At 32.7% G+C, this 21213-nt stretch overlaps 1 protein-coding gene across 1 annotated transcript; it reads left to right on the top strand.

The window, feature by feature from the left end:
* The first annotated feature begins 1181 nt into the window (after positions 1-1181).
* On the top strand, positions 1182-19922 carry LOC106119765 (uncharacterized). The gene is made up of 6 exons (XM_013314899.1): positions 1182-1200; positions 1531-1608; positions 2493-2674; positions 18919-19117; positions 19293-19399; positions 19647-19922. Exons 1-6 carry the CDS (start codon positions 1182-1184, stop codon positions 19767-19769), a joined length of 708 nt encoding a protein of 235 aa, XP_013170353.1. The 3' UTR covers positions 19770-19922.
* Positions 19923-21213: the final 1291 nt, after the last annotated feature.

Genomic DNA, 21213 nt, shown 5'->3' on the forward strand with positions numbered 1-21213 from the left:
TAAAGATATTTTTAACCAAATAAATTTAGTCGAAAAATTTTAGTAGCGGAACTTTTAAATTGATTTTTAAATATTTATTTTAGTGATTTACTCGCTCAAGGAGTGTGATAGTACAGTCAGCTGCATAAATATGTATACATTTTCAAATATTCATGAATTAGTATACGCCTTCGGTTTCCAAAATTTGTAATGACGTATCAACCTTTGACTTTCCTAAGTATTAAAAATGTATAAATATTTATGCAGCTGACTGTATTTTCAGAAGTGTTTTATCGTCAAATTATTTTAACTATACGAGGCAACAGAATCTACCATAGAAAGGGTTGAAAATGTTTATTATGTCTTACTGCTTGCAAGACACACAAACGGACAAACGGAGGCCCGCATCTCTTTTCCCCCTCTTCCGGAGCAAACAGCTAATATTATGAAAAAAGTCCTTTGCAGTGTACAAGAAACAGTTCGAGCAACAAATTAAAACTTTTATATTTTACTTTGATTTTCAAAACGATGAATATTTTTGCTATTGTAATAAAAAAAACATCATTGGGTACATACTTTAAAGTAAAGGTTAAAAAATATATATATACATAAAAATCCTGACATAGTTCAACAAATCACTACTTACTTTACAGCAGACAGCTAAAGTCCTACAAACTTTTTCAATTTTAAGAAATCTCTTACAAATGGAAATAGCAAATGTGTTCGCAAATTTGATACAATTTAAATTCACAACTTTTCTTCGACTTATTCACCGATGTAAAAATTGAGTTGTTCTTTAAAGAAATATTTTGTAAGAAAATACGTTCGATTATGAATATTGATTGAAGAGTTTGATAATTTATAATTAGCTTGGTTTATTAACCTATCATCACAATCTTACTTAAAGCCTTTAAATATTCGGAAAACTAATAGGATTATAAAAGTAATCGCGGGATGCAAATTGTCTGCACTTTAACGTATCAGTTCATTGAACTTCTCTAAGAGCGGGTACACACGAAGCGTTTTAAATCACTTTAGGAACATAAGCATTCACTCATCATACTAACGTATTCCTAGGTATGTTACTGTTGATGTCCTCTTCGAGATCTAAGACCAGACTCTCTAAGCTCGCGTTACCAAAGCTCTATTCAAAACGCCTAGTGTGTATCCGCTGTTCTGCGTTCCGCTTTCAATTCCTATCCATGTCAGCTCAAGTTGTCCGTTAGAGTGCACATGCTCGTAGAGAGGTCGGAATGCGGCGGCCTAACTTCGTTAGACCAGATCACTGAATATATTGTGCCCTAGTTTGCATTCAAATAAATTGATGTACGATATGCCGATAAAGGCAGTTTTAAAGCTCAAGCTTCTTTAAAATGTATGCGTGAGTTAAGATAAATTAATAAAGTATATTCAGTTATATTCCGAATAATGTTAATTAAGGAAGATACTACACGCAAAGGAAAGGCAAATTAAAATATATATCTATAGAAGTAAAAAAAGTAAGACAAATGGTATTGTAAAATAATAATAAACGTTTTTGTTTGTTCACAGCGAGCACCAACCTTGTGGGCAAGTTCACGCAGAGCGTACGTCGCATTGTACAGGATGTTAAAGATGAGGGCACTTCCAGTAAGTCTATATTTAATTTTCCGGAGAGGCAGCGTCCTTTTAACTCACTTAAACCAACGCTTACGTTAGGTGCAATTCAATTCACTTTCTTGTTTATGCCTATCTCTTTGCATATTAGCTCAGTTGTGGTTACAAAGAAGCAGTTTTGACAAAGTTGGTAGACTCTAAGTTAACCGCATTTTGTGTTAAAACTTAACATAATGATTAAGATGTTAATCGAAGCTCTACGTTAACTGTCTCCTCACCGAAGCCCTATTAGAGTATGACAGTATTTAAGAGTTTGTGTTAATTATTATCCTTTAATTTATTTCCCCATCAGTCATTGATCATAAAATTAATATTTCAAAGCAATAAAACATTGCTCGTTAGTTCGTGAAATTCTATTAAGCTAGTTGGCGCGTCACATGCCGGCAATTCCACGCTCACGTTCGTATAAATTCATAACTATTTCGGATATTTGAACCAGAACTTTGCTGATTCCAAATATAATTCCATCAAATCGCGGATTGTTTAATCAGTGCGAGGATTTCGCAATGTAATATGCAAATTATTTGATTTATGAAATAATGTCAATTGCTTCTGAAATAACAATGACACATTTGTGGCTTTGGTTTACGTTATGGTATAAAATATCTAACCGTAAACCGCCAAGACTATTTGAACCCGTTGGCATGAGTCGAAACTAAATTATGACAGCACACTAGCGCCCTCTTATCAACATCTAAAAATGTCGCCTCTCTCACCGGCGCAGATATTCTTGTTTTAGTGTACGTGTAAATAAGAAAAGCATATTAAAGAATCCAATGTTAGTATGTTTCATAAAATTATATTCGACCTTTGTTCTGCCGTTTGGAAGTATTAATTGTATTCTACACATGTACCAGGCGGGCAGACAAAAGAAGAAGTTATAGAAACGAATGAACGTCTACGCGCAGTGCGAATACGACTCGACGAAAACTATGACACAGCGAAGAAAGCTCTCGTCACTCTCATGGGACGATACAACGAGTCCAAGGCTGAGAGGAACGTCTTCACTAGATACGCCCTACTCAAGGCTATGATCAAGGTAACTTAGATTAGATATTACAATATTTTAATTTAATTTTACAGTTATAAAATAAAATATAGCATCATAAAATACCGAAGTAATCAACATAAAGGGTTCCCGTCCAGTAGCGAATTCCATAGTTGAATTAGTCCATTTTGCATTGCATTGTTCGTTGCTTTAATTAGCATAAATTCCAAGGCTCGTTGAGAAACCAATAAATACAGAGAAGCATTCTGTAGTCTGTGCCCTGGATATTAATACATAATTTGAAACAGATGTGATCGCAAAACGATGTATCTTAATGGCTTGTTTGATGGATGTATTTCGTTTTCAGTTGTAGCCAATTATAAGTGATGAATGTGATAATATCAATACTCCTAAAATATAAATATGTAATAACACTTTAGCAAGATTTAAAAGTTTAAAAACTTAAAGGAGCAAAGGTCATTTTAAATTAAATTAAATTAAAATTATTAAACGAATTAACTGTTACTTATTTGGAAACGGGTCGACGCAGCGTAGATAGGCCTCCCGCACGATGGACCGATGACCTGGTCAAGGTTGCGGGAGTGCACTGGATGCGGTCGGCACAGGACCGGGCATTGTGGCAATCGATGGGGTAGGCCTACGTCCCGCAGTGGACAAGTTTAGGCTGAGTATGATGATGATGAATTTAGAAAAGATTGTAAATCATTTTCAATTGAGAATATAATTATAATATTTGTATAATATTTTAAATAAAGAGCTTAACCATAGATGTTAAGCCTTTCAGTGATTATTCTAGGTACAGTAACCTTTCTATAAACGGTATTTTTGTAAGTAATGAATTAGATCATTCCAATGCAACTAAAAGTTATAAAACATGTTTTGTTTTTAACTAATAAAACGTAAATAATAAAAAAAGTTGCTAATTTTGAAACTAACTTCATTAAAACTTTTAACACAAATAACGTGATCGTGTACTATACTTTTTGGTTAGACAACAATTGAGTAAGGAAATAAAAACTCTGGATTTTTAATGTGCTGTGCTGCGCTCCATTTTGATGATAAAAATATTCTTTGATATTTAGAAAGAAATAACTTAATTTTTCTTTATTTAAGCTACCATGAGAGTCCAAGATACCAAGCTTTTCTATCTAAATTGTTAGATCTCTTCACGGTATAGCAGTTGTGTGTTATATCTTGTTTGAATTAAATTTTAATTTTATTTAAAGAGAAAATAAGTTAAAAATGGCCGTACTTTAATTATCATATATCTTTTATTGTTACCTATTAGCTGTAAGTCCAACATGTTAATTAATATCTTAAAAAGACTTTGTAAAATCGTATTTAAAAACATCACACTTTCTAAAATCAATCACAACTCTGCGAGTTACCACGCCTGAGAAGATTATGTATTTGCTCTAATTTAACTGGAATCCCATAAAGCCTTTGATTGTTTCCTGGTTGGCAATTAGAAGCGCGGATTGCGAATGTAAATTCAATTACGGCTTTAGGTTTACTTTCAACAAATGGAATACTTTACAAGTAATTGTAAACTTATAGGTTATTTTTTCTTAAACTACAGTGCACTTTTACAGTTGTTTTGTCATGCCGGCGATTCGTTGATCGTTTATCCCCTTCTATAAAAAAAAATGTTTTGAACCCCTATTATAATGTTGTTGACATTATTGTTGTTATTAGTACCTGTAATGTAATGCTGTTGCTATTACTAAAATAATATTTACGCATCAGTTTGCTTTCATTATTTCGTCAAATAGGTGTTAATAATAAATTTGTTAGTCACTGTTAGCTAAGTCTAAGTGGGAGGGCCTAAGTTAAAGACCCATACATGAATACAAATAAGGATATGTGAGTCATGTGGAGCTTGGAACAAAAATCTGCACGTAGCACACCAAGTATGTTTAGATTAAAATATAACCCAGCATGTACGTTACCAAGAATTTAATTTGTAATGATAATTCAATGCATTGATGAAGCAAAACAATCGTACGCGAAAAAAAGCTTACCCTCTGTCAATCGGGTAAAAATGTAAACAGGATGTTAGACATCTATGTAATTGATTTTAAAACGTAAACGCTTATAATTGTATATCAGTTCATATTATGGATTATTCAATTACATAATGTTATTCATCATCAGCTCACTATACGTCCCCAACGAGGGGCTCGGAGCCTACCCTAAGTTAAGGGTGACTAGGCCATAGTCAACCACGCTGGCCAAGTGCGGGTTGGTTGACTTCACACATATCTTTGAATGTCTTCTCAGATATGTGCAGGTTGCATCACGATGTTTTCCTTCATCGTAAGAACGTTGATTAAATGTACATATGTAAATCGGAAATCGAAAAACACATTGGTACATGGATTCGAACCAAGGAACTGCAGATTGCAAGTCAAATGCTTGATCACTGAGCCACCGACGCTTTTAATATTACATCTCTCATAATGTTATACTTATTTATAATTTTATGTTAATTTAGTAGTATTTATATAGTTCTATTACTTATGTAGTTAAGTAAAATTCAATCGTTAAGTAATGTTAAACAATTCAGTCAAGTTGGTAAAGACTTGATGTTTAATCTACTTAGGAAGTTGTAATACCGGCTTTGCTAATTGAGTAAAACATTTAAGTGAATGAGGTCAAAGTAAGGTATTTACGTGATACATTCCACTCACGTAGTGAGGGGGGCACGCGCAGTCCCTCGACCACCATTTTTGTCATACTTGTGTCCTGAATGTAATATAATGTGTTACATAACTTTCTCATCATAAAAGCAATGCGAATACAAAAGCGACTTCTTTAGTATATCCTTTTTGTTTAAGATAGGTACATAAAGACGATACTTACATTAAAAAAATAACCGGAATCAAATAACTAAGTTTATGAAGATGAAGCTCACTTCATCTTACTATCATCATCATCAAAATAGAGTGTAACAACACTCTATTTTTATTAAAACTTATTTGCTTCTCTGATGTGAATTTTCATACACATCTCAACATAAATCTTACTTAACTTACTTATATTATAAATGCGAATGTTTGGGTCGATGGATGCTTATTTGAAGTTATCTCCAGAATGGCTTAATGGATTTTGATGAAATTTGGCATATATATAGAACACAGACTGAGAGAACAAATAGGACGGACCGAGTCCTATTAGACAGTAAGTAAAAAAATAAAATAGCCATTTAGTATCTTACGAGTATAACCCTACACGTTACGTTATCTAAGCTCAGTATTTATGCAGGTCATAAAAGGACTATAAAATACAACCACAGTGGTCCTTAAAAATATATGAGCAATAAATTCTTCGAAGTCATTACTCGGAGTATATGCAACAGATGCTAAATGAATAATAGTGGTAGCAGCAATAATGACGGTGATAAATTATACATCTCTTACAATCTCATTTTTCATTCCAGTCTAGATCTTTTCTGGTATAGCTGATTGAATAATGATACACTGACAGGGTATTCACTAACGTTGTTTATCGTAATTGCAATGAAATTGAATCTATTGTGTAGTAATACTAACTGTCGCCCGCGAATCCGCCCGCGCGGAATTTAAAAAAACATAATTAGCCTATGTGTTCTTCCTGACTATGTTTTATATGTATGGCAAATTTCATCGATACCCGTTCAGCTGTTCTGGAAATACATTCAAATAAACATCCATCCATCTAAATATTCGCATTTATATTATAATATACGAGTAGTAAGATTATTCGTTATCCTTGACACTTAATAATTGTTATAGCGCACACGCATAAGCACTTTAAGCTTAATTAATTTAATAATTAATTCCATAACTATTTAATTTATTGTTGTATAAAGTCCAGTAGTTACTTCAGAACCTAATCATTGTACTCGTATGTATTTGATTTAGAGACATGCCTTTCATCATTTTCAAGTTCTTTTATCTATCACCTGTTGGAAAACCCACGTGCCATAGCGGACATATCCACCCATATTATTCACTCAAAGTCAAAGAAAAGAAACTCTCTGAATCATTTGAAAACCAAAGTCATACTTACAGCCTTGCTGGAAAGACTCAACAATGTTAGTCAGAATCGCCCAACGTAGTAACGGAAAACTGACAAACTATTTTTTTATCAAACTTATCGTAGATCATCATCAGCCTGCCCTTGGTCGTCCGGAGGATCGCAGTATGAATTACTTCCATACATCTCTATCAGATGTCACATTTGAATTAACTCCCTTCTTACGAATATCCTCTTTCACACAATCCATCCATATTTCTTGTAGCCATCCACATTCAATCTCAATACTTTGTATGGCGATTAAAGTGACATTTGTATTAATACATATTGTTGTCTCTGTTTCGCAAAAGAAAATGTAAGCGATGACAATATATGTTGATACAATTTTCTACAGTGAACGTCTAATGCATATGGTGAGAACCCATTTCTGCTACGAAGTACTACGAAATTATTACTACAATTTTTTTTCTTCATTTTTATCTTTTATGATAAATTTTTAAACAGCATCAAAATGGGCATTATCTCTTTATTTTATGATTGAATAGGTACAATCATGACAACAGGCAAGCCAAAAGGCTAATGGTGTTAAGAGTTTACGAAATTAAGCCGCCAGTAAAAATCTAGCTCTGGACTTTTGCCAAAAATTTTATAACAGGCATCCCACATCGGAATAGTTAAGAAAATTTCTAGTAATATTGGCAGCACATTGGCGTCTCATCGGCATTTTTTACATTAACTGATCATCAGGGCGAGCACAGTACTTTACTAATATACTATCACTATATCAGATTTGAGCGTTGGCACAGTCATTTCTATTTATTTCTAGATCTATAAAAATCTCCTTTATACAAACAAATCCAAGATTTCCTTAAGATTTTTTTGTGTTCCTAACTCTACCTGTTAGGCAACAAAGTTACTAAATACTAAAATACTTTTTTAATTCATATCTTCCCACCAAGACAATTTTCTGCAGATTCAAACTCAAAGAAGATTAAAGACGAAAAAGAATTAACTTGAAAAGACAATTAAGTAAGAAAATTAAGCTAGGAAAATTGGGTTACACAAGGAGGCGGTTTATCGGCTGAGATGGCGTGATTCCAAAAGATTCTGAAGCGTAATTACACGACAAACTTTAATATTTATTCGTCCAAATTAAGTTAGCTCTACTATCAAACACAATGCATGAGATTAATCTTACTAGTATTATAAATGGGAATGTTTGGATGGATGTTTGTTAGCAGATATCTTCAGAATAGCTGCATGTGTCTCTAGGGAAATTGGGATAGATATAGACTGGAAGAACACATAGGCTACTAATTAACTTTTTTATTCCGCGAAGACCGAGTCACGGGCCACAGCTAGTAAATACCATATTTTCTTTAGAGACACCATCGCAGTGAAGTCACAAAATTCACGATATGAAATAAGTTTTTTCTAATTTTCTTTTTTTTAGCTAAATCGGTCTTCAAGTAAAATCAACATAAAACGATACTTATGTTGCAAAAATGTTAAGGAGCCAATGCTATTTAACTTTCTACAAAATAATACTTAAGGCACCAACCAAATGTAATCATTTAGACGCTCATAAATTCCCTAAATAAATTACTGTCCAAAAAGGTTTTCATTTTATTGGATTCATACCTTGTTAGTTACATCGCAATCCCGGGAGTAAAATAGTAAATTATCTTAAATTCTCATCAATGCCAATCCGCTTACAGGGACTTTGTCAATAAAGCGGAACATTCGGGACGGAATTCTATTACCGCTGGATTGGGACGTCCCGCGCCAATTTGTTACATTTCACTTCGACTTTCTTACTGTCATCAATTTATTTTTAACGAAAAGTATACTTAAATTTTAATGAAGATTTCCTAAGTAAATTTTGTTAAAATAAATAGGACTCTTATCACTTATACTAATAGAAAGATTTTATATCATGGGGTTATAAGTTATATTTTAATTTTTCTTTTGCCCAACGAACACAATGTTTTTTTTCCGTTGCTATTCATTGTAAAGTTAAACGACTTAATTGTTTTTGAAGAGACAGGAAAAATTAACGTGTAGTTTGATTTTAATTTTTTTTTCGGTATAGTAGGTAAAGCAAGTACATCAAGTACACGAAATATGATTTCTTTCTTTCGATATTCTTTTTATATTGAATAAACCAGTGCTTGATAAACCCACTTGATAGTAGGAGGGTATGTGATCGAAGGATGGTACGTATTAGCTTAGCAAATATCTATTTACCCTACTCTTGTATGCCCACGTTATAGTTGGAGCAACACTGACGCCGGCAACTTATTCCAATCTTTTTCTGTGCGCATGAGGAACGATGTTCAAATCTCTTTACATACGGACACCTATATTATATGTTTAGATATATATAACATACGAAGGAACCAGGGTTGCGGTTGCTAGTTTAATATAAACGCTGGTAGGTATTTGAGAGATTTAATTTAAATAGTGTACAGTGAGCCGGCTGCTTCGGATGCGAAATGGAAGTAACAGATGTTCTCCCGACGCACATCTCTACAGTTTATTTGTATAATATTAAAGAGAAAACATTAAATAACCTGAGCGCCATTTAATAAAAGAATATTTACATTTTTCTTCAATTTAATTGACTCAAACATTACAAGTAATTAAATCAATACGTTATATTTAATATATACAATCGTTATATACAATCCATGACAAAAGCAAAAATGTTAATAGTTTCCTCAAGCTTTGTAACAAAGTTATGACGTTAGTAGTAGATGACATAATTTCTTTAATAAAAATTTTATAGTGTTTCTTTACCTTGTTATGATTTAATAATCTGAAAGAACAACGTAAGGAAGCAAGTAATGTTTTTTACATTCATCACAACATTTGCGGGAAAAATTGAGAAATAGTGGATAACAGTCAAATTTAAATAGGCCAATGACATTACCATTTACACACATATATGGTGGTGCTTATGAAGAAAACAAGCCCCAAAAATGGTAAGCATCTTTTTTCTGGCCGAAAACCTTGCATGTTGGGACAATCCATTTATAGTTGCAAAATTAAAAAAAAAGACATTCGCATGACTCTATAAGCTTTCTGATGTTGGACGTTAATTCATAATGTACAGCATTTCGTAACTACATGTAGCTTACAAATTAAAACAATTTTTATCTTAGCTTCCATATACTTAATTCACAAACATACGCTTAATCTTTAGGCGGAAACGGCTTGACAGATTCTCATGAAATTTTGTGAGCATATTGAGTAGGTCTAGAATCGGCCAACATCTATTTTTAATCCCGCGCGGACGGAGTCGCGGGCGACAGCTAGTGACATAATAATACTGATAATGTTAATTAGGTTTATTTAATCTATTCTTTAATTAAGTTTTAAACAATTCATTCGCTGCAACAATCAAGCAATAGTATCGGAGACTGGAATAAATTCGATTGTAATCGTGTTTAAACAATGAGATAGACTCGTAACTGCGCTGCGGCTTTAGAGAGCGCAAACTCAATCTAAAAGCGAGAAGTCTCGTCCCATCTACTAAAAGGTTCCAATGAAAACATCTACATTTCTACTTTGATTGCACGCCGCGCCATCGCGTAGCGTAGTTGCTACCGTTCCAATCTCCCACCTAGCTTTCTATCAACCTATATTCCGTTACTATGCAGACCTTTAACACTATTTGTATTTATTATTTATCATCATCGTCATATCTCTTAAATTATCGTACGTTATTATCACGTTCTTTTTTCGAAAATGTATTTTTTTAAGAAGTCGCATTTTATCAAAATTAAGTTTTACGTTAAGAAAAGTTCTCAAGTATATTCTCAGATTTTACGTTGTTTGATTAATGATATAAATTCAATTTTCTCCCATCTATAACCAATAATTCTAAGTGATCTTGAATCTTCAATCACCGAGTTCAAAGATAAGAGTCATGTCCTTAAGATTAAAAGCACTTTTTATCGAGTGCAATTTAGTGTCTTTCTTCTGTCTAGGTTTTTTCTAGTTAATTTCAAATTGATAGATAGATTTATTGATTAAAACTAGCTGTACCCCGCGACTCCATCCGAGCGGATTTATAAAAAAACATAGGATACTTTTTACCCTTTATAGTACAAATTTCTACCATCTTAATTTTTTCTTTTAAAACTTTCCTGATTCAAATCAAATATTGACATTTCTTTCTTTCACTTAACATTCCTTTTTCATTTCTTCAATTTATGCAAAGATAATTTTATGCCTTGATTTCTCTCCAGTAAACGGAATTTTTATGAAACTTTTAAAAAGAATGAAATGAAAATCACAATCCCCTTGCTATTGTTAGGATACTTATGCTGTTTCTAATATAGAAAAAATACCTTATTAGAATTCAGATGCAATTTATACTAAAACTTTTAAACACAAAACAGTAAAAATCAGCTTATTGTAAGACATCCCGTGAAACACTCGTGTTCTTGTACAGCGTGCACTTTACATTACATACATTGAACGATCTGTAAACATTGTAATTTTGCAATGGCTTACGTCGACGTAAAGTTTACATGAAAGGCTTAAGTTTTGAATCGCTTGTTACTATCAAACTATAAACAACATCTATTAGTATAGAAGTAACAAATATTTTATGGACAACTAAGAAAATATCTTCTCAATTTCATCAAGAACAAATCCTTATTATAATCCTTGCATATATTCTTTCTGTTTCTGTTCTGTTCCGTTATCTTATATATAAAATTCTCGTGTCACAATTTTCGTTCCCAAACTACTCCGAAACGGCTTGACCGATTCTCATGAAATTTTGTGAGCATATTGAGTAGGTCTGAGAATCGGCCAACATCTATTTTTAATCCCGCGCGGACGGAGTCGCGGGCGACAGCTAGTAGATGTTAAAATTTGAGTGTTTGTCTGTAGTAAGCCGACGAAGCCGCGGGCACAGCTAGTAAACAATAATTTTGTTCATGTTATTAATAGAACTGTGCGAAGCAGGTATGTGAGACAGCGACGAGAACAAATAATTGTCTATTATTAACAATAATTTACAGTTAATTAAGATGTAAATTTCTTCATACTGTAGTTTTTAAGTCAATGACTAATATAGACATTAAGGCAATAAATTCCTGTCAACTTCGCTTTAACCAGAGCTAGTTGTCTGCGCAAAAAGCTACCTCTGTAACTTGTACGTTTAGTGCATATTTCCACTGAGCGACGCTACGACATTGGAAATAAGACAAACAGACCTTCGCAAACCTTCCTTACAAAAGTGGATCACGCGCGGTCAATCTCGCGGATAGCCGCTAAGTGGAAATTGGGTGTTACGTGTGCTTATTAGGACAGATCAACTGCGGGCCCGGTTTATATGGATATCTCACATTACATGGGCGAGACTAATCCGCTTTCAGATGGAAAGCTTCCTAACTAAACTTTAACTTTAAAAAAATTATACAGGGTGTGTTAAAACGGTAAAGTTAGCGAATAAATAAAATACTTATATACCCGTATTGTACCAGTAAGATTAAAATTTCTCTCACAGACAAATTCCAGTCAAATAACAATTTTTTTACTCATAAAAATGCTTTTCTATATTCATTACTAAAAATATATTTTTAAGTAACACCGCAAAAACAATTTGAATTATATTTCCTTCTCAAAATGGAAAAAGCATAAATTTTTAAATTTAAAAGAACAAGTTGCACGCTTGCAGTAGTAAAGGGAAACTGAGATGCAGTTTTCAATTAAAACTGTCAAAGGATAACTAGGAAAGTAACAAGCGTCTGTAACAAAGGCTAGGTGGCGCTGGCGTAGCGTAGCGCGGCCACAGTTTGTGAAAACTTTTAACAAGCTAAAACTACCAATAATTCTATTTAAAAGTTCCACGCTTAATAATAACTTTAAAAAATCAACTAATTAATTTAACCTAGCCTTTATTACTCTGCTTTACTATTAAAGCTCAAACGTGTCTATTTCAAGGTGAAAGATGGCTATTTCCTAACTAAAATCTGTATCCTCAAAATGTTTAAAAAAAAGTACAAAAGAAAGCAAATGTAAAAATGTTTAAATTAAGGCGTAATTTTAAATTGTGTTACTGAAAATTGTTTTTAGATAAATTAAATCATATTTTATCGTCTTATGAACTCAGCTTTACCATTGAAATGTCGAATAAAATACAGTAAATTGATTTATAGGTTGTAACTACTGGATATTAATGAGTCAAGGGAAATAAGAAAAATGACGATATTTGTAAAGTTGCCAATGAAATTATTTGTGATTCTCGAGAGGCCGCTGCCGTATTTACCGACGTCTGAACAGCAATCGTAGTTTGAGGAAAGAAAATTAAATTGTACGAAAAAGTTTGCGCCAATTGGCTTTCTATTTTTTTGCAAGTATTTATTAAGTTTTTTATAAAATATAAAATATCTAAGTAACGTTTTCTTATATTTAGGGTTATTAACATAAACAACTACTTATTACTTCTATGCTTAAACTTCTCAGCTCTCAAGTATTTTCACTGCGTGTTATTGTAAATACTCGTATTTGTTGAACATGCAAATGGTGTACCTTTTTAATAAACAAATAACATTTACATTAGATTTATTTGAAAAAATAACATTCGGTTTCTCGTGAGTTGAACTCAAGAATAATTTTCGTAGCCCATTTAGCTTATATTGATAATTATACGTCAAAGAAACTTTTCCTATTACAAAAGTTTTTTACTTAAATACTTTATTACGCGTTTTCCATTGACAGCTGTAATTGTGTGGAGTCTTTCAACATTATTTTTTAATGTCTATTCTACTTTGAACTTCAGTCACGTATGTCTGGGTTTTGTCCACACCTTTATAGAACGTTAGTTACATTCGAAGAATTCGTGTTATCAATGTTACAATTTTTTCAACAAAGAATGTCTTTCCTTAAAGATACGTTTTAGTTTTAATTTGCTATTTTATTTGGTTTTTATACGCCGTTATTTAATACAATACTTACTAATATTATAAATGCGGAAGTAATTCTGTCTGTCTGTCCTTCTTTCACGCAAAAACTAGTTAACCGATTTAAATGAAATTTGGTACACAGATATTCTAGACCCTGGTAAAGGACATAGGCTACTTTTTAACGCGAAAAACAGGTTGTAAGAGGTTGAAAGTGGGGGTGGAAAATTGGTAGTATCGTCATTTTTACAGATAGAAGCCTAAATGAAATATGAAACTTTTATTTTATACCATGGTAAATATCTAGACCAAATATAGTATAATAAATATAATTTAAAATTGAAAAGTAGAACATAAAATTAAAAGCTTGTGAGCGTAAATTGGATAAATTGGAACGTATTTGCCCTGTCCAGATACATTGACGTTGATATTGGTATCTTTAAATTGCTCCGGGCAATTGGTATTTCCAATTTATTTATGGACTGCTCCATATATTACTCTGACTAACAGATGTCTGTTCGATCTCCGTTCTATTAAAAAGAATGAACAAAAAGTTGAGTCGAAACTTGATACGAGACACAAGGGAGTTACACGGCTTTGTGCCAAATGTCCAAGTGACTGACATAAATGCTTTAGGAATGCTTTTGAAATTTAAAAAGACATCTTTTCCCAGAAATGCTTCTAGTAAAACAGAAGGTTAAAAACCATTATCTGACACTTCTTAAATACATTTTGTTTTATTAAACAAAAACAAATAAATTAAAACAATTATTTAACGCTTAACATAGCACAGTTTATGTACAATTGCAGCAATAGAACTAAAGCTAATCTGTCCTAACAAAAAACTGTGTACTTTCTATGTAATATAAAATGTAGTAATATAGATAAGTTCCATACAAAAGTATTGAACTACAAACAAATTACTATTTCGTTATCGAACTAAGGTACCAGGTACTCAAATGACGACGCTATAAACTTTAATGTGTCACAATTACAGGCACAACGTACGAAGATGATATTGTCTAGACCTGGCGCAGCTCCAAACTAAGAACTAACTTACACCTCACGACCTGATTGTGTCTTTCATTGAACAATTTGTAGACATTACGACCAATCTCCCCTTATTGAAGTTCGCAATCTAGTTTTCAACATTTGGGATCGTGTGATTACGTTTCATTCGACGCTAGCTAGTTTATTGAAGTAAAAATATAGAAAGAAAAAGATATTTTCCATTTATTTATACTAGCGGTCGCCTGCGCCTCCGTCCGCGCGAAATTAAGAAGAAACTTAATAAGTAGCCTATATATTCTTCCAGACTACATTCGATATGTATGCCAAATGTTACCAAAATTCGTTGAGCCGTTCCGGAGATACCTACGTACAAAGATCCATCCATCTAAACTTTCTCATTTATAATATTAGTATGATATTATGTATACACCCATAATAGGATATAAGAGATGCATTTACTCAAAATATGTACTCAGTAGAAATGTCTACAAACGTAAAAAGCTTACATTTTTGGCATTACCATTTTTCTTCAAAAGTAAAAATCTTTACCTTCCTAAATCCGAACATCATAGTCAAAGACAACGATGGTTTTAAGTTGTCGGAATCAATTTTACACTCGAGCGCATTTTCACAAAGCGACAGCTGTTAAGCGAGTCGTTAGGAAAACCCTTTGATTTGTGTCGGCCGGGATTTCATTTACTTCCCTAGATTTGTTGATAATCTAAAATATTTCTTTTAAACTTACAAGACTGACAATAATGTATTTGTCTATAAAATTGAGTATAAAAAACGTCACAAAAAATTGAAAATTGTTTAAATTCAAATATTACTACTTACTAAGTACTATCTTACTAATATTATAAATTAGAATGTTTAGATGGATGGATGTATATATGTTTGTTTAAAGGTAACTATGGAACGGCTCAACTGATCTTGCTGAAAATTGGTATAGCGGTAGAACATAGTCTGGAAGAACACATTAAGTTTTTTTTTTAATTCCGCCCGAACAGAGTTGCGGGAGACAGCTAGTAGAGACATAAATAATGTGAGTGTTTAGCCGTGTTTATATAACAGTTTAGTATAATGTCTCACGAAAGTTTGAATAATTTAATAGTATGTAGGTAATTACGAATGAGAGGTAAAGACGTGAATAGCCTCCAATATATTATTCTTGTATTTAGTAGCATATTTGAATAAATATTCAATAAATAACTGTTGGATTATTGTGATCAAATAACGATTATTCATATGACATTGCTAAAACATATATAAATCAAGCGTGCCTTGGTAACGTGGTGACATGATTTATGACTACATTAAGATACTATATTTATCATTCTTACTATGTTTAGAGAGCGTCGGTGGCTCAGGGGTCAAGCACTTGACTTGCAATCTGCAGGTCCTGGGTTCGAATCCCGCCATGTACTAACGTGTTTTTCGATTTCCGATTTCCATATGTACATTTATCCGACGTTCTTACGGTGAAGGAAAACATTGCGATGCAACCTGCACATATCTGAGAAGAAATTCGAAGATATGTATGAAGTCAACCAACCCGCACTTGGCCAGCGTGGTTGACTATGGCCTAGGCACCCCTAACTTAGGGTAGGCTCCGACCCCTCGGTGGGTACATTTAGTGAGCTGATAATGATGACTATATGTTTAGTTCTTTGTCAGCTTACATTTGTTATCTATTTAATACTAAATATTTAACACCTTAGTTTATGTATTGGAAATTATTTTTATGTTAACGGCTTTTTTGATTCATGGAATAAATAATTTGCAAATTTTTAAAAAAAGCTGTCTGTGCAAATTTATTTTAAAAATATGTACTAACTTAATTTTAAACTTTATTGTTAGCTTAAAGATTTACTATAAAGCTTTGATAGACATCGTATAACGTAGTAAACAATGTGAAAAGGCGTCGACGATGGCTGGCGCATTTCCAGCGCAAAGTTTTCCACTTTAGGACCTGATTGCACGTCGGTTATTGAGCAATTTGTTGAAAATTATGCTCCTCGGAACTTACTTTAAATTACACTTCTTAACGTAGTTTCAAACTAACGTACGAGTATATGAACTTTTAACTAAGAATTACTGCTTCTTATAGTATTGCGCAATAAAAATAATATAACTTAATATTAATTAATTCTGTACGAATCACAAATTGTGGATTTACTTACTGTTACTTTTTAATTCATACGCATCAAAGCCGTGCATCTTTCTTGATATAATTATGAAATTGGATATTTATTTATGATCTTTTTATCGTGAAGAATATTGTATGAAAACAACATTTATCTATTTACTTAGTAATAAAGCATAACAGTACATAAAAAGGTAAAAATAAGGCAATCTCATAAAACTAATTCGTAAGCTGACTACTTCTGCCATCTAGTTGTGTACTAACGAAACTTTGGCATCAAATCGCATTAAATGTGAAATTCTCTCAGGAACATATAATAGAAATCCTTAATACCATTGTATACAAATTAGAGTAGAAATGTCCAAGAAGTGATAAATTAGAAATAATATCATTACTAATGGAGACAACCAGATGCTCATTAATAAAGTACCAAACAGTTTCAATTTTTTTTTTGCACACAGTACAATCAGGGAAATTTTTGTGTGCTTTAATTTAATAGTAGTTTAACAATGAATTACGGGGTTGTTACGTAAGCGAGGAACGATTTAACAGCGAAGCGTGACCGTGCTAACGAGCGACGTCCGAACAACGCGGGAAATGATAACGACCTGTATACGTGCTGTATCGCAGAGTACATTCAGCAGAGTCAGAATCGCCATCTAGACAATTACAGGATAATTTAATTGATATTTGATCGAGTAATAAGGTATACAAGTTCCAAACTGGAGACACTCAAACTTCATATCGGCTCGAATAATGCACAAAGGTTTTGCATTTAATAACGTAATTGGCTTGCAGTTAGAAGCGATAATTAGAAGCGTATCATCACCTATAACTACACCTGGATATATATTAATGAAGTTTCATTTCATTGAAAACATAAAACCAAAATGAATGATGAAAATGAATTAATTAATGAAGTCACAAAGTTAATTTTCCCTTTTCTGTCTTTGTGATGAAGTCGGAAATACTATTAAGATGGTACTAAGTCAAAAACTTAACTTAAAACTTGTAGTTCTCGAAGGAATGAAAACTTAAAGTTACTTTAAAACTGTGTACTCTTCTGTAGAATAATGATGAATAGTACTGTGCATAAACTTAAAATGTTGGCAAATTGACGTTGTAGAATAATTTACTGAAAACTCCCTTAATAAAACTATACATTTTGATAATAAAATAATTATCATTATGAATTTATAGACTAGAAATAAGGCCTTAAAGAACCTTTTGTTGTATGAAATTCCCCCAGAACTGTCATTTGCAATACAAAAGGATAGACTTCAAGCTTGTATAAATCACTTCATCTATCTCTGTTTAGATAGATAGATGTATGTTTGTTGAAAGGTACTTCTTAAACTGCTCAACGGATCTTAATCAAATTTAACATAGATGTAGAACATAGTTTAAAAGAACACATAGGATACTTATTAGGTTTTTTTCCGTGCGATTAGAGTCGCGGACGACAGCTAGTAGATTATATATCTATGACCTTTACTTTTGTACTTTATTTATTATGTCACAGTTGGCTTTTAATCCACCGGCATTACTTGCATTGTTATGTCAAGGGCGGTAGGTTATTATTACACATACTTAGGTTAATATTATTATAATATGCTGCCTGTATTAAACTGATTACATCAATAACAACAATAGAAACGCCTCGATCATTTGAATAAAGCATTGAACAATAAAATAATCATGTATCATATATTCTATGCGTGTTTTATTGCAAGTAACGAAACACAAAGCAGATAATAAAACATTTATAGATAGTCTCAAAGATATAGGAACTATGACATAATTTGACCCTCAAGTGATATGTTATAGCTATGTTAATATTATAGTTTTAATAGTCCTACATTTATTTTAAGAGTCGATATGAAATACGAATATAATAATTATTAATCGATGTTTCATTTTCGCCTTTACAGAAACAAGTAAATTATGAAATAGTTAAATAAGTAAATTACCTTTTTACGATACAAAATACACATATCCATCAATTATCGATTATCCAAGTAAATAAATACAAAATAAATTTATTAGTTTTAGTATAGTAATTTAGTTGATTAGTTTTAAAGGTTGAATCGTTGTATCAACATCACAAAAGTCTACATATGGTGTAGTAGTCAGTGCTTTACATTTACCCTAATTTAAAATAAATATGTCACTGCTTTTAGGATGTGATTCGTCTGGAAACACAATACTGGTCTCTAGTTGAGATCCCGAAACAAGAGAAAGCGGAGACGGTACCGGCGTTCGTGCTCCGCGCCTGCGCTATCATGGAGAAGACGCAGAAGTCAGGAGAAGGAGTCAAAACTTCCACTAAACTTGCTGAAGAAGCCGCAGACCGCAAAGAGAGAATAGAGAGATTGAATGGTAAGTACACGCCTTATAAATATTTGATTCTATCACAGCAAATTTACGAAGATGAAGCAATTTAATTAGTACATTTTAAGTTCGGCAACGCAAATACGGACGGCTACAGGTCGCTGTACGGTGGCGCTGTTTGGATTGTATAGTTGTTTTAAAATGCTAATATGTAAAATTCCAGATATGACAACATCTCAAATAGAGACGGAGAACACGCAGATGACTAACGATCTCTATCGTCTGCTCAAGAAGTACACCGGACTGAGGAACCTCATCAGAGAATTGAAGGTGAGAAATATTACTAAGTTTGTTAAATAACTTCCTGACTTGTTTTGTTGGTACCTCGTGTGTCGATTTTATGTTTATAAAATTTTAGTTTACTTTCTATCGATAATACATGTTCATTGTTCCCTCCAAGAACATTTGTGTAACGTAAAATATGTATGTAAAACGTTGTATTTAAAATGTGATGTTTGTCTGAAGTCCTTTGTTGCTATTGCGTCGTAACTTAAAGAAAAACTTGTTCTAATTTCAGTCGGAGTACGTGAGCTCCAAAGTGTATCCGATGTTCCCACGATACACGATGCTGAAGGACATGATCAAGGATATCATGCACGACCCCGACTACATGGAGGTCTGCCATGAGGTGGACCCGTAGCGCGGGGTCCGCAAATAGTTGAGAAGCTCTTTCACCGACCGCCGGAGGTCGAGTCGCCGCTAGCGAGCCCAACGGGGACGTAGACGTAGGGGGTTTAACCCTCATACTCTGACTACGTTTATGTCAGTGGCTACAATTTCTATGCTTGATGTTTCGCCCGGTATTCGCTTTACTGTGCTTAAATAAATGCTAATAGGATTAGAATCACTGTGTTGAAACGTTGGTACTCCTTAGTGCTTTAACAAATATTAAGAATTTTAGGAAATCTAATTAAAATATTATTTGTAAAAGAACTTTTCTTGGAATTCAGTTTACTTTTTTGTTTTCTTTTTAATTGTAGTGTTCCGAGTCTTCAGAATATGGTGTAAACATCAAGCAAAAGAAAACTATAGACAGCGGTGTTTAGTGAGACGAGTATTCATATTATTTGCGCTCAGTTATTATACGGACATTGATTATAGTGTTAAGATGTGATTTTACTTAATTCAACAAAGTACTCGTCCTTAAAGTGTTGCTTAATTTTTATAATTTGCAATTCGTGATGGTTTCCTAAACTTTATTTTAATACAATAGTCTAAAATAAATCGTAGTAACCTATTATTTTAATTTATCTAGTTCAGTAGTTATAAATTAGTAGTGTACAGTAGTAATATTAATATTAGTTGCAATAACTCGTTAATAAATTATGTTAAATAGTAGATAACGTTAGCTTTTTTGCATCTTCGTCTATTCTATATTAAGCTATTATTTACTACTAGTGTTTAGAACTATTGCTTATGCACTTAATAACTATTTAAATTCTAAATCAACATATCTCTAATGTATTTAACTAAACATATCTTCTCTTATATACTATGCTTCAATGTGTATTTCACGTAATTGTATAAATGTGCAGGTTATGAAAAATGCCAATGTATGTGTTCAAATGTGAATTAGTGTGTGAACTTGTTAAATTTAATATTTATATTTCCTAATGTTTACATATAATTTCTAATATCTTATACATTTATTTATCATATTTTTAATATATCATTCATATCCAAAAAAATTTACAAAACACATTATATTAAAAATAGAACACCACCGGCTGCGGAATCCCATGACTCAAACAACCAGTGGTCAGTGCTGCAGAGACAGGAACCTTCTCACGATGCGCGCGGTTTCTAGGATAACTGCATTTTGTATCGGGCCCTTAATCCAACTGCGTAGCGACAACTTCTTGAGATGTTGGTCGAAGCTCTTCGCTATCAGTCCATTTAGATACGACTATCGGAATAATAGTCGGTAGTCGATTTCATACGCCACATGGCGGTAACCTCGTGAGCCAAATCTAGGTATACTTTAACACTTAATTTCTTATATTATTGATATAATTAAATTTTAGAAGAATATTTCTGTTTTTATGAATTTTTATTATTATGATAATTGTCTTACTTTTACATTA

This window comes from Papilio xuthus, unplaced genomic scaffold (genome assembly GCF_000836235.2).
Source record: "Papilio xuthus unplaced genomic scaffold, Pxut_1.1 DF829129.1, whole genome shotgun sequence".
NCBI classification, from domain to species: Eukaryota; Metazoa; Arthropoda; class Insecta; order Lepidoptera; family Papilionidae; genus Papilio; species Papilio xuthus.